Source organism: Martes martes (genome assembly GCF_963455335.1).
Source record: "Martes martes genome assembly, chromosome: 5".
Classification (NCBI taxonomy): Eukaryota; Metazoa; Chordata; class Mammalia; order Carnivora; family Mustelidae; genus Martes; species Martes martes.
The window spans coordinates 48,230,286-48,245,069 of NC_137892.1; the positions used below are offsets into that span (position 1 = coordinate 48,230,286).

General features: G+C 36.5%; 1 protein-coding gene across 1 annotated transcript in view; it reads left to right on the forward strand.

Moving 5' to 3' along the window:
- Positions 1–12,898, forward strand: part of SKIC3 (SKI3 subunit of superkiller complex) — an 81,922-nt gene extending 69,024 nt beyond the window's left edge. Inside the window, exons 40-43 of the mRNA XM_080803947.1 lie at positions 2,682–2,834; positions 6,479–6,609; positions 8,623–8,746; positions 10,620–12,898. Of these exons, the coding sequence (XP_080660073.1) occupies positions 2,682–2,834; positions 6,479–6,609; positions 8,623–8,746; positions 10,620–10,694 (483 nt within the window). The 3' untranslated portion in view covers positions 10,695–12,898. The remainder of the gene's footprint in view (positions 1–2,681; positions 2,835–6,478; positions 6,610–8,622; positions 8,747–10,619) is intronic.
- The last annotated feature ends 1,886 nt before the right edge of the window (positions 12,899–14,784 follow it).

Consider the following 14,784-nt stretch of genomic DNA (forward strand, 5'->3'; position numbering starts at 1 on the left):
TGTGGTGGACTGTGTTGATTTTCAAATGCTATGCTAACCTTGCATTCTTAGAGGAAATTCTCCTTGGTTATGATGTATTATTCCTTTTATATTTATTGCTGGAGTAACTTGGTTAATCATTTTTAAAAGAATTTTTAATACCTATATTCATGAGAGAGAATGGCTTGTAATTTTTCATTCTCATAAGGTCTATGTTAGGTTTTGTTATCTGTGTTTTTAATTCTCCTTTTCTTTATTTTCTGAAAGAGTTTGTGTGAGAGTGACATTTATTTCTTCAGTGTTTGAAAGAATTCATTATTGAAGCCATTCGGGCCAACAATTTTCTTTTTTCTTTCTTTATCTTTTTTTAAGATTTCCTCTTTCTTAGAAAAGTGAATTGGAGGAGATCGAAGGGGGAGGTGAACCATGAGAGACTGTGGACTCTGAGAAACAAACTGAGAGTTTTGGAGGGGAGGAGGGTGGGGGGTAGGTGAGCCTGGTGGTGGGTATTAAGGAGGGCACGTATTGCGTGGAGCACTGGCTGTCGTGCATGAACAGTGAATCTTGGAACACTGAAAAATAAAATAAGATTTAGAAAAGATTTCCTCTTTCTTTGGCATTGTTGAACTATAGGGAATTTGTCCAGCACATCTCAGTTTCCGTTTTATCAGCACAAAGTTATTCATGATACCTTCTTTGTAATGTTTGGAAAATCCGTAAAGCTTTTTCCTTTTTCATTCTTATATAGGTATATTTCTAAATTTTTTCTTGATAATAAGCAGTTTTATTAACTTTTCAAAGAACCAACTTTTTGTTTTGATTTTCTTCATTATACTTTCTTTACATGTTACTGATTTCTTTTCTGTTATTTTTGCTTTCTCTGGGTTTAGATTTTTTTCCCCCTAGCTTCTTGAGATAGAAACTTATAGCATAGATTTTCCATCTTTCTCCAATATATGCATCCCCCAAGATTTTAGGTAGTGCTTTCATTGTCATTCATTTGAAAATGTTTTCTAATTTCCATTGGGATTTCTTTGATCCATGTGGGGTTTTTTTGTTTGTTTTTTCATTTTGGAGGGAGGAGTTTTTGTTTGTGTATTTGTTTTGAGAGAGAGTGTGCAAGTGAGAGCAAATCAGGGAGAGGGAGAGGGTGGGAGAGAGAGAATCTTTAGTACAACCGTGAGATCATGACCTGAGCTGAAATCAAGTGTTGGACACTTAACCACCTGAGCCACCTAGGAACCCTCATCCATGTTTTTTCTGAAGCATGTTGTAAAATTTCTAATATGAGAGAGGAGAGTTTAATTTCAGTTGTTTGAGACGTGACCCAGCATACACATTTTCACTGAATGTTGCATACACATTTTTACTGAATGTGGCAGTTGTTGAATATAGTCTTCTAAATATATCATGTAAGTCAAGCTGATTAATTATGTTTAAATCTTCTATATCTTTATTGAATTTTTTATCTGTTTCTTTTACCATTGCTGAAATAGGTGTATAAAAATCTCTAGGGGCACCTGGGTAGCTCAGTGGGTTAAGCCAAGCCTCTGCCTTCAGCTCAGGTCATGATCTCAGGGTCCTGGGATTGAGCCCCGCATCGGGCTCTCTGCTCAGAAGGGAGCCTGCTTCCCCTCTCTCTCTGCCTGCCTCTCTGCCTACTTGTGATCTCTCTCTCTGTGTCAAATAAATAAGTAAAATCTTCAAAAAAAATAAAAATAAAAATAAAAATCTCTAACTTCAATTCTGCATTTGAGTGGGTTTTTTTTTTTTTGGCTTTTATTTCTGCCAACTTCTGCTTCATAAATTCTGTGTCTGTATTAGGTGAATACAAATGTAGGAGTGTTACATCTTCCAATTAGTTGATTCTCATCATTACGAAAGAGACCCCTTTAGCTCTGAATATTTCTTGTCTTTTTTCTTTTTTTTAAGATTTTATTTATTTATTTGACAGACAGATCACAAGTAGGCAGAGAGAGAGGAGGAAGCAGGCTCCCCGCCGAGCAGAGAGCCCGGTGTGAGGCTCGATCCCAGGATGCTGGGATCATGACCTGAGCCGAAGGCAGCGGCTTTAACCCACTGAGCCACCCAGGCGCCCCTGAATATTTCTTGTCTTAATGTCTACTTTGTTGGAGATTAATACAGCTATACAAATTTCTTTTTGATCAGTATTTACATGATGTATCTGTTTTTACATTCCATTTTGATTTTGTTCCTGACTTGCTGTCATGGAAGACTCTTCAACATTTTCAAGTGGTATGGCCAGTGAGCTATTGCTGATAGTACGGGCAAGATGTCTATTCCTTTCTTAACCTGTGATTTTTTTTTTTTTTTTAAAGATTTTTATTTATTTATTTGTCAGAGAGAGAGAGAGGGAGAGAGAGCGAACGAGCACAGGCAGGCAGAGTGGCAGGCAGAGGCAGAGGGAGAAGCAGGCTTCCTGCTGAGCAAGGAGCCCGATGCGGGACTCGATCCCAGGACGCTGGGATCATGACCTGAGCCGAAGGCAGCTGCCCAACCAACTGAGCCACCCAGGCGTCCCAACCTGTGATTTTTGAATTTGGGGGGGGGGCCAAAAAACTTACCAATAATTAAATAAAAAGTTTAGCTTCATCGAAGTGTATTTAATTTATTGGAAGTAGAGTACCAGACTATGTACAAAATTAAAATTTTTTTCGTTCTGTTCTCTTTCTGTTCCTCAGTGGCTGGCACACATTTATCAGTCCCAAGGAATGATGGGTGCTGCAGAAATGTGTTATAGAAAGAGTCTGCAAGTAGCATCCCAACAGGGCAGTTGGAGTGGGAAGCTGTCGAGTCTGTTGAGACTAGCCCTACTTGCTTTAAAAGCCTGCATGGTAAGATCATATTATAATTATGATCATGAAAAACTGATTCTTTTGTTTTTCTTTAAGATGGTAGTGCTTCCTGTTGAGTTCCTGTTGTTTCATCACCTTCTCTTGTAGCCTCCTCATAGACTTTGTATTTGGGCTTTTGATAGAAGTAAGAGTAATGTAAATCCATAGATCCTATAAAACGTTGTCATTGTTTGGGGAAGGAAAAAAAAACAAACAAAGATTGCAATTTAAAAGTTGAATTATGGCAGAATGTATATAATTGTTATCTGTTGATAAATTAGAATTAACCCAGGTACTCATCTGTGACAAAGGTGCCAGTGATTTAGCATTTCAGTCATTTCTCAGTTAAATTTGACATTCTGTAAGAAGGACTTCTAGCAATTTTTGATTTAACATCTGTATTTTGATACAAAGTTAGGTATATTCTAGAAGTTGTCAGTACTAGTATGGAAAACTCTTTAAGATAAATGTTTAAGTGTGTGTGTGCTTTGGGGGGCAAACTGTTGAATAGTGTATATGATACTCTATTTAGAGTGTATGTATGTGTGACACATACTAACTTATTTCATATGCATAGTAATCCTGTTTGACAGTTGAGGAAATCAGCTCGCAGTGTAGTAATACCCACATATACCCCATCTCCTCCCACCACCCACTACAACAACAAAAAGTATTTTCTCTAATAGCTTGGGTTCTGGTTCTGCCATTTGCTATGTGTGAAAACTTACGCCATTTAAGAAAGAATATGAGATGCCACGTTTCTAGGGTAAACAGCTGGCAGTGTACAGAGGCTAAGTATAGTAAAATTATACTTTTATGAGAGGCTCCTGTATGTGTTATAATATGTGAATAGGATATTAAGCTGAGAGGTTCAGCTAAGATATTAAATACTAGATTTCAGAGATAATAGATTCCAAAGTGAGATATAAGATCAAGGTACAGACTTCCAAAGTGAGTAGAAGCCTAACCTATAAGGAAGCTGTAAAAGGATTAGAAGTTGGAGAAGGATTATGAAGAAAATTTTTTGGAGAGAGCTATTCTGTTTGTCCCCCATCTCTATGGCACATTTCCACACACAGATGCCCACTAAGGTAAGGAAGGGAGAAAGCATATATTTTTGCTTTCAGTCTGTACACAATTGAGTTTCATCCTCCAAGGTTTATGGAATAAACAACCGAAGAGTAAATAAATAAATAAAAGAATCTGTCTGGATTCTGTCAGAGAAAGGGAGGTTTTGGTGTGTGGCCTCTGAGGTCTTGGAGGCACATGTCTAGAAGCACATGGACAGGTAATGACATAACGTCAGAAGCTTGTGGCTCTCCACCTGCTGTGTTAGGACAGAGGAAAAGGGAGTATTTTGGAAAGTGAGCGCATGCCCTGGCGGAGAGCGGTCTGCAGTGGGTAAATCCCAGAGGTGGGTAGGAGTATATGCTTGGGTGCAGGATGGAGGGAGTGAAGGAGAGTTGCTATGACTTGAGCTTGGCAGTAGTCCTAGAGTTTGTTGGAACGAGTGGTGCCAGTGTGAAAATGGATTGGCATCGGAGTTGTCTTAGTTCCTATCCAGTAGGGCCACCTGGAGGAGTGATGGGATCTTGGCAGAAAGAAAACTAGAGCTTCCAGATTGCTCAGAGGATGTGGGCAGTAAGTGAAATAGAGTACAGTTGTCCAGGTTAGTGGGGCTGCAGATGAGCAGGACTGCTTCACAGGCGTGCATTGAATGCAGTTGCTCAGGGTTCCACACTTGGTCTAATGCTCTCCAGTCACCATCATGAAATTCCTCATTATTTTTTAACAAAGGGCCATGCGTTTTTAGTTTGCTTTGGGCCCCACAGATTACATAGCTGGTCCTGCCGGTGAGAGACCACCCATGAAATTAGGAGTCTCTGATAAAGCCAGGAATGCCTGGATGAGAAAAGGAGATTGAAATATCTATCAGGCCTAGAGAGCAAGGCATCCTCATAGAGTGGCATCAGTCAAATACAGACTTCTGGCATTTCAGTAGCTTTCTGAAGCTGCAATTAGCAAGAAAAGGTGTGTGTTGGGACGGGGAGCAAGCCATCTGCTGCTCTCTGTAACCATACCCTATCTGGGAGCTGTTGGAGCAGGGTGCAGATACTATCTTTGAATGAAGATTGAAGTATTGAAAGGAAGAAGATATTCTAGTTAAAATTGTTTGTGATGACTCTAAGAAAAATATGTATCAGAATCATGGAGCCTACTGTAACATACATCCAGGGACAGAGGAAAAGTGCTTCCTCATATAATAAATTTTAAAGGCACAATGGAAGACAAAAATGTGCCTTCTGTTGTTTAGTATATCAGGTACATACAGAAACTTTTTCCTTGTATAATAATCTTTGAACTAACTTTACAGAATGTTTTATAGGAGAGTACATTATAAAGGCAACCACTGAGAGTTCTGTGTTCTTGGTTTTTAAAAATATTTAGGAATGAGGCACCTGGATGACTCAGTTGAGTGTCTGACCCTTGGTTTTGGCTCCGGTCATGATCGCGGTATCATGAGATGGAGCCCTGTGTCGGGCTCCGTGCTTAGCACAGAGTCTGCTTAGCATTCGTTTGCCCTCCTTCTCCTTCTGCTCCCCCTGCCCCCTCTAAAATAAAAAAAAATAATTAAATCTTTTTAAAAAATAGTATAAAAAATAAAAATGTATTAGGAACAGTCTTACTACTTTTGGGCCTTGCCTTTTTTTCTTTGCCAAATGTACCTGAGGTCTCATTGCTTCCATCTTTATAGAAGATGCCTTACAATTTATTTTCAAATTTTTTGTCTTTACAGCTTTCTCTTTCTTGATTACATACATTATTATTGCTTGTACAGCACTCAGTTTATTGCTCTAAATTTTTTTTATAATTTAGTGTTTGAAATGGACTCATCCTATTGACTTTATTAAAATGTGTACTCTAGATACCTATAAATATGAAATCTTAGTTTTTAATGAAAGTTTGAGGTTTTTAATGAAAGATTTTAAGTGCATTTTTTCTTCTAGCATAATTTAGCAGACTATTCATTTTATCTTCATATTATTGTTCATTAGGAACACACTTATCTGTTCTTTCTGAGTCAGTACATGTAAAAAACTGAAGTTTGCAACATAAGTGATATGTAGATACCTTAAGATTTTCCTTATAAAGTGAAATTCTTTAAAAAGTTCTCAGTATTGATGAGTTGATTTATCTGTGATCTGCTTTTTTCTATTTTGGGATTTTATTAAAATATTTAATTTCAGCTTTCTCTCCTTAGATAATTTTTGAAATGTGGGACTTTATCACTGCCACTAAAGGGTCACGTTAAATTGAATTTTGTATACTTGGTAGATCCCAGAGGCTTAGTGACTAATAGATTTTATTCACCTGTATAGTAGAATAGTGCATTTTCTTTTAAGAAATATTTTAGTGTTTTAAGTGATATTCCTCTTTGAAACTTTCTTTTTTTCCAGTCTGCCCTATTCTGTAGCTCTTTAAGAGCAGGAATCAGATTGTAATCATTTTGCAGAATCATGGCTTCTATCTCATTTACATGGTGACTCGGACAAGTAGGCACTTGATAAATGAGAGTTGAATTTCATTCTTTTAGGTAAACATGTTGAAAGCCTCTATTTAATATATGCCTTTTATTTTTACAGGCTAATATTTCCAATGATCACTGGTCATCTTTAGTTCAAGAAGCTACAACTGAGGCCTTAAAACTTTGTTTTTGTCCGTTGGCTGTCTTTTTACAAGCTTTGTTACAATTCAACCGCAAAATGGGGGCAAGGTATGAACAATTCTTTTTCACTTTTTTTTCTTGGATATGTTTCTTCACTTTTGGTTCCTCAAGGAAACAAAGATTTAGAGTTAGTGTAACAAACTTGGTGTTACTCATATATATCTGTTACTACTTTGGAAAGTCTGTTGAAGTAACCAAATAAAGAAAAAAGTAAAGTCTCACATTTGCTTTACAAAAAATAATTTGGGACACAGATAAAGAATATGAGAGAGTGGGCATGATAGCATTTCAGGTGAAGAAGGGCTTAGAGTTTTGCTGTCTTCAGGTGCACCATCAGTGTAATGTGGATGCTAGAAACAAGATAAAAAATACTGAAGTTCAAAGCTAGATTGACTTAAGTTTATGCAAGGTACTCAACTATGGAAAAAAAAAAAACAGTGATTATTGAAAAGACAAAAAAACCCCGATTTTTTCTTTATTTCCAATAAGTACTATATTTATTAAACATATCTTCAGTTGTTTATAAATAATGAGGTTTTATATCTAGAAAATCCCAAAGCTTCTGAGATTAAAATATACAAATTTCAGTGATCTTTTCATTGGAGGGTGGCAGTGGAGTCAGAAATAAATTTGAAAAAAAATTACTTAAAGCTTGTATGGGTGAAAAAACAAGCAAGAATATTTTAAAATTCTGAGAATAATATCTAACTTTAATGGATATTACACATAATACAGAGCAACTGTAGGTAAAACAGTGGTTTAGGAGCATTATGTTACTGCAACAGGATAGATATTGTAAACATAGAACTTAATACATAAAAATATGTGGCAAAGGTCACATCAGCATCCCAAAATAAGAGTGAAGGAAGAATTAAGGCTGTGGCTAATCAGCAATTCCAGAACCATTTATTATTTATTTACTTTTGGTCAGTTTTTTGTATGGCTTATTTCACCCAGAAATGTTTTAGGCTGTAGTTTATACTTCCTAATGAACTCGTTCTGCTGAAGCTCAGTGTGGATGACTTAGAGGGCCTTAACCTCTACCTCCCTAAAATCTGTTAGCACCTCCCATAATTTTTATCACCACGAAAAATAGACCCAAATCAACACACACGCAAAGAAAAAAACAGTGTGCTTACTGTGTGATTCCTATGTAGGAACATCTTCAAGACGAGCTCTTTAGTTTCTGCTTCAAACCAGTTACTATTTATAAGATCCTCCTGTTCAGCACTTCTGAAGTTACCACAGTTTGTGTTGTGTCTACTAGTATGGAAGTCTCTGGAGTTGTGGATGTTAGTAAATAAGGAAAGAAAAAATTAGAACACAATTGCAAATCATCCTTTTATTACAAGGGTTTGCATATTGTACATGTCCATTAAAGTATATACTAAAAAGCTTTATATTATACACTTTGACTCTGGTGTAGATTATCTTTGTATTCTTTATGGATTTGTTTTCAGGTCTGTTTTCAAAAAGGATTAGAGGTAGCACACTTAGAAGTGCTCATAAAATAGGAGCCTTCCCCTCTTCTATTTGGAATGAGTCTTAATTTACTTATTTGAAAAATGAGAATAGTAACAACAACCTAACCTTACAAGGTGACAAATATTAAATGTGACCATATGTGTAAAATACTTAGTGTAGTACCCAACACATAATAAACACTTAATAATTATTAGCCATTATTACTACCTTTAGTCTATGAAAAAAAATTCATGAAGGAATCGGTACCATGTATGCAAAAGATTGAGAAAGATAACTTGTGTGAGACTATTATATGAAATATGTTTGGGGCGCCTGGGTGGCTCAGTTGGTTAAGCTTCTGCCTTCAGCTCAGGTCATGATCCCAGTGTCCTGGGATTGAGTTCCACATCAGGCTTCTTGCTCAGCGGGGAGTCTGCTTCTCCCTGTCCCTCTGTCCCTTCCCCCTGCTCATGTTCTCTCTCTCTCTCCCCCTCTCTCACTGACTCACTCTCAAATAAATAAATAAAATCTTAAACAAGAAGAGGAAGAAATATGTTAACTTAGATGCTTTGGACTAAACGTAAGTATCTTTTTCAGAGAGACACGGCGACTTTTGGAAAGAGTGGTGTATCAGCCTGGGTATCCCAAGTCTATTGTATCAACCGCACGTTGGTATCTACTGAGACACTTACATGCCAAAAATGACTACGAGCTTATTGATGTAAGGCATTGATATTATTCACAGTATTTCATTTTGGACCTTTGTTGGAGGGGGGCGGTGAAGGTTGCTGTCCTGTTCATTATAGGATATCTAGCAGCATTCCCAACCACTCCAAACGCTAGGTGCCAGTGGCACTCTCCTCCTCCCTCCACCCAACTCGTGACAGCCAGACACGTTTTTAAATATGCCAAATGTTAACAGTAATTGCCCCTCGTTAAGAACCACTGATTCAGCCTGTAGGAAATACATTCTCCTGATGTGCTATGTAGAATAAGAAAGTTAGACAAAGGTGCTAGGTGCTGGTTATGGTATTTTTTATGACCATTAAACTGGAGGTAAAATATATAGGGTAGGTTTGGAAGTAGCAGGATTTAATGGGATCTTAATATTGTCTTTGGAAATATTAGTTTACCTGTCTTTTCTGTAAGATGCATGTGACAGTTTCTGCTCCTCGTGGGCTAGCTCTGGTATCTAAGTACATAAACGTATGAATGTGTATCTAAAATTCTTTTTAAAAAGGTTTAAGATTCTCACAACTTGAGCTTTTTACAAAATATGAATATTAATGAGAAGCTTTTTAAATATCTAAAGCACTTGAAATACTGTTTGCCTTTCAGTGAAACAGCATTAAAGAAATATTAACAAAAACAATGCTTGGAGAAAGGCATTCTAATTAATGTATTGCAAATCAAAAAGATAGAACTTGTGTTGGAGACAGTTTGTTGGAGACAGTTTTCCATGCTTTCCTTGGATTTCTAAGCATTCTGTGAGCAGATGGCCTGACTGCTCTTTGTTCCAGACTGTCTTTTCAAGGATGTTTTTATAGTGAGCCTTGGGAGACAGACGTAAGTGTCTCCCTTTAGAGTAAAGGGTTGGCCCTTATAAAAGATTCAGGTCTCCTGGGCTCAGGGTTCCTCTCTTGTAATGCAAACCAGTACGGATGTGGGAATCTGTATGCTAGCAACCCTGTCACCTGTGTGAGTCTTAGGACCTAGGGGAGTAAGTGTAAATGTCTTGATGCTCAAATTTTGTTGTACCCTGAGTGGTAAAGACCTTTGTCTCTGACCCAGGAGAATCGTGTCTTTTGGCAGTATCCATGAAGCTGTGCAGGCTGACTTGTTAGCTTGCAAGTAAAGCAAAGTCTCAGACCCTTCACAGTGTTCAAAAAGCCAAAAAGTTTTATTAGTCGATTGAGCAACCGAAATTAAATCTTATAGTCTATGGAATTGGTGAAAACCTTGCAAAGCTTCTTGATAGAGCCTAGAATCTGGAACCTCAATTCTAATCTTCGGTTTTAAAGGAAAGGAGTATCAGGGCACCTTGGTTCTCAGTTGGTTAAGTGTCTGCCTTAAGCTCAGGTCATGATCCTAGATTTTGGGGATGGAGCCCCGCATTGGGCTCCCTGCTCAGCAGAGAGCCTGCCTCCTCCCCAGCCCCCCACCCCTCGCTCATGTTCCTCTCTTTCCCTCGCTCACTCTCTTTCTCATATAAATAATAAAGATCTTTAAAAAAAAAATAAAGGAGAAGAGTGTCACTTGCACAGTTCTGTGTATGAAGTGGTCTTTCGGATAAGGGTTTAGAGATGACAGTATTGTAACCAAAACCCCCACTTTCATTTTATACAGAAAGGTAGCAGTCAAAATGTTACATTTGTACTAACTGAGCATTTGCATAAATTGTGCTTATCTTTGATGTTGCTTTTGGCTAAACAATTTATTTCAGCAAAAATGACTGAAAAGATTTCACATGGTCACTTTTTCTTGTGTTGTTTGATATTGCTTGCTGCCTTTTGGCATACTTGGCTTCTATTAATTTAAATATGGTTATCGCTAATCAACAAAATACTAATGTTCCTGTGTGTGATTTCCCATAGGTGCTGGTAAACAATGCCAAAACTCATGGAGATACAAGAGCATTGGAACTGAATCAGAAATTGTCTTCACAGTAACAGTATGTTATTTTATAGTAAGCAAGCAAAGAAAAAGTTATTAGAAAGGATCAATGAATCGAGACTTTTCCCCAAAGCCACATTTTAAAAAACCGTAGTTATAATCATCCATTCCTATTTTAAATCTAAGGACATTTAAGTTCTTAAGCTAGGGGTTTAGTTTTTCAACAACTCTTAATGTAACTTTAATTTGAAAAATATGCCATAATGAAAGGAAAAAACATGATTCCCTTAGGTGTTCATCAGTAATTTGTAAACCATTCTTTTCTCCATCTTGCATTTTGCATAGTAATATTTTTGTACCCCTTTACAATAAAGCCTTAATAGCCATTTTCCAAATAATATGTAAAAGCAGATGAGCATGGTGCAGAATTTTACTTATTAAAAAATAAATTGAAAGATGTAATTTCTTCTATGAATTCTGGAGTTCAGCAGACCAACTCATCATAACATCTGAATAATCTTAGAGCCTGTTTTACTAGTGGTTCATCTCAGATTCTGTTGAACAAGTATAATGTAAATGTTGGTGAGTTTAGACTGCTAGTGGATATGTTTGTTTAGTTTAAAACACTCAGGTGTATGGCTGCATTAAAAAAATCAATGGAAAATTTTGGAAAATTATGCTGACAGTGTTTAATTGATCATGCAGTTTCTTCAATTATGACAAAAAGACTTTTCTGAAATAAGAAAAAACAGTGTCGTATTTTCTTTATCGATTAATATCAGATATAATTTCTACATTTCAGATTTTAAAACTTGAAAGCACATTTACCTATTTTAGTTTTTCAAAAAACTTTTTATATATCTGAAAAAAATGTATGTTGCTTACTTTGGATTTGTGGTTTTAAAAAATATTTTCAGATATTTACATTTATTATTTGTTGTATGTAAATGTGTTGGTTGTACAATTTATGTATATAGTTTTTCTAAATCAGCTTTATGATGTTACTTTGTGAGATAATGTAAATTGATAATATTCTGTAATTAAATTTCACTCCAAAGGTTAATCTATTGAACTAACTATAATTTGGTGCATTCCCAAATTTGGCTGAATTTTGTCATCATTCAGACCTATACAATCAGAGTCTTTAAGGATAAGGACCTAGGGCTCTGCATTATAGAGGCATGCCTAAGAGATTCTAATGTTCATTCAGGTTGGTGAACCACTGGATTAACCCATTGATGATTCTTCCCTTTACTTTATTCTTTAACAGGATCAAGCACTTGCCATTCTCTGCCCATTTCTTCCTTATCCTCACAACTGCCCAACCGATGCAGTGCTTTTGGCCCACAGACTTAGCCAGAGACGAGCTGCAAAAGGTTGCCTATGCCTCTCTGGTGCCCGTGCCTTCCTGCTTCCTCTGGAAAGCACTTTAGCCTTTACCCCAGAATGGACTGAATCTATCTGCTTAAATGCTTATGAGTCAGTTCTTATTTTCCATCTGCTTTCTGGGGTGTCACTTGCTTCACAAGGTTACTTTCTCCTGCTGTGTGGACTTGGTTAGCCTTTGCCCCAGGCCTGTAGCCAAGGAGCGACCTTTTGACTAAATTGCCTAGTTCTAGCCTCTGAGGACCTCAGACTCAGGTTTTCTAGAAAGGAAGGTTCAAAAACACTATAGTTAATACCATCTCAGGTAATTCTTTTTGCATGGATGTACACACATCCTCTCTTTATTATCTTCTCTTAAGACTCCTGCCCAGTTACTGTGAGGCTCAAATCATAAATGTATAATTTTTACAGAGCTTACTTCATGCCAGACCTTTGTTAAGTGTTTTATACATTGTCATTTAATATTAATAAGTAAAGGAAAAGTGCTAAGCAGCATGCTTAAAGCAAAGAAAAACCTGAAATGCAATCAGTGTTATCAGATTCTAGGAACTTTAAAGTAGGCAAAATTTCCCTTCATTTTATATGTAAGTTTAGAGAAATTACATTAAAAGTTATTTCCAGAAGCATCAATATTTAGCATTCATATTCAGTATTTCTTTATTTGAGCATTATAGTGCATTTTTGCTAATTTCTATCCACATTTTGGCTCTTGTTGATTAATTAGATGTTTGTAGTCCAGCTAGACATCTAATAACCATTTCCATGGGAAAAATATATTCCAGCTTATGAGTAAACTTCCAGGACACAATCTCTTTTTTCGGGGTCACTTGCCATATTTCTAGAATGTCCCTTGCATTAATTTCTGGTCAGAATTAAAAAAAAAAACAAAAACAAAAACGTAGTTTAAAACGCTATGCTCTTTTTTCAGTTTATAAAATGAGTCGACAAATTTCCTTTCATTTGGGAATCTACACAGAACAGGATTGGGCAGAAATGCTCAGGTTCTGCATTAAGGGAATTAAAAGATACGGTCACCTAAACTGGCATAAATAAATAAACTACTCTGAAACAGTAGGTAAATATTTACTGATGTGTAATATGTGAATATGAAAAGATACATGTTTGGTTTCATAGAAAAGCTTGTTTGGGAGATATTTTATAGGAACACAGAAATGAAAGATATTTTATATATGAGTCAGAGGGACTTGCAGATCTATTTCAATTTTTGCACACTTTAAAAAATGTGGAACTTTATTTTGGCATAGTTGACCCTTGTCTCTCTACAGGTCTTCCACTTTAGTTACTTATGGATAGAAATCTTCTCAGACGTCCATGTGTAGATTCAGCTGCTGCTTATAAACTGTCAATTTGCAAGAGAGGTTTTTTTGTTTGGTTTGGTTTTTTCCATTAGAAAGATACATTTGTGTATCAGATACAAGTACAGTAATCTCCCCATATATGTATTTTTAAAGACTTTTTATACAGAGAATGTAAAAAGTCAGTGAATTCCCTTATTTAGAGTATATACCTTACTTTTAGTTTCGAAAATAGTCACTTAAGCTCTGTTGCTCTGAAAATCCACTCAAGGTGTCTGGCTGTCCCCTTGCTATATAATAATAGGTTTTTCCTCTTTGGGGCTGACTAAGATAGGAACTTTTTGAATAGCAGTGTTTTAAATTCTAATGTACCTAAAAAAATCTTTTACAACTATGATTTTTTAAAATAAATGCTAAATTATCTTCAGACCTCAAAATGTTTTGAGGGAACTTAAGAGTAGGGTCTCTTTAACAAACAGCTGTTGTGAAACATTTGAAACCCCTTTTTTAATATTTTCAGTTTAGAATTGAAAATACGTATTTGTTTTAATGAAGGGATGTCATGCCAGGAGAGGGATAATTAGAATTGGAGTATCCCTTGGAAAAGGGGTTGGGTTTCATATTACATTACTGGAGTGTTGAGATAATTTGCATGTCATCATCTCTCCTGAGTTTGAATTAGTACAAAAGTTCATTTGGGCTACATACTTCCCCTGTATATAGTACCTATTATAAAGTCATATTTAAATTATATTAATTTTTCTGAAGAGAAGATAGGCACTAAAAAAATGCTTATCTTGCTATTTCTGCTTATTTGGGAGGCAGAATAATGGTTCCCCAAACATGTCATGCCCTAAGCACCAGAACCTGTGAGTATGTGGCAAAGGTGCTATGCAGATGTGACCTTGACATGGAGAATTATCCTGGATTATTTGAGGGGACCCAATTTAATCACAGAAGTCCTTAAACATGGAGAGCCTTTCCGAGAGTGACAGCGGAAGGTCAGAGGTTCGACACTGCTGGCTTTGAAGATGGAAGAAGGTGGTTCCAGCCATGGACTAAAGGCAGGCTCTAGAAACTGGAAAAAGCAGGGCAACTTTTTCTCTGTGGAGTTCCCAGAGAGGGAAACAGCCCTGCGCACCTTGATTGTGACCTGCTGAGACCCATGTTGGACATCTGACTTACAGAACTGTAAGATAATAAATTTATGTTGTTTTTAAGCCACTAAGTTTGTGGTAATTTGTAATGGCAGCATAGAGAATGAGTGCATTGCTCACTGTGTATATTGGTAAAATGAATACACATTCCTTTGAATTCGAATTTCACTAGATCACTGAAATTGAGGATTATCGTCTTAATTGTTGCCCAGAAAAGGGGTCATCAGATAAAGATGATGAGTTATTAAAAATGGTTACTGTGAAAATACAAATGTCCTAAGTATTTG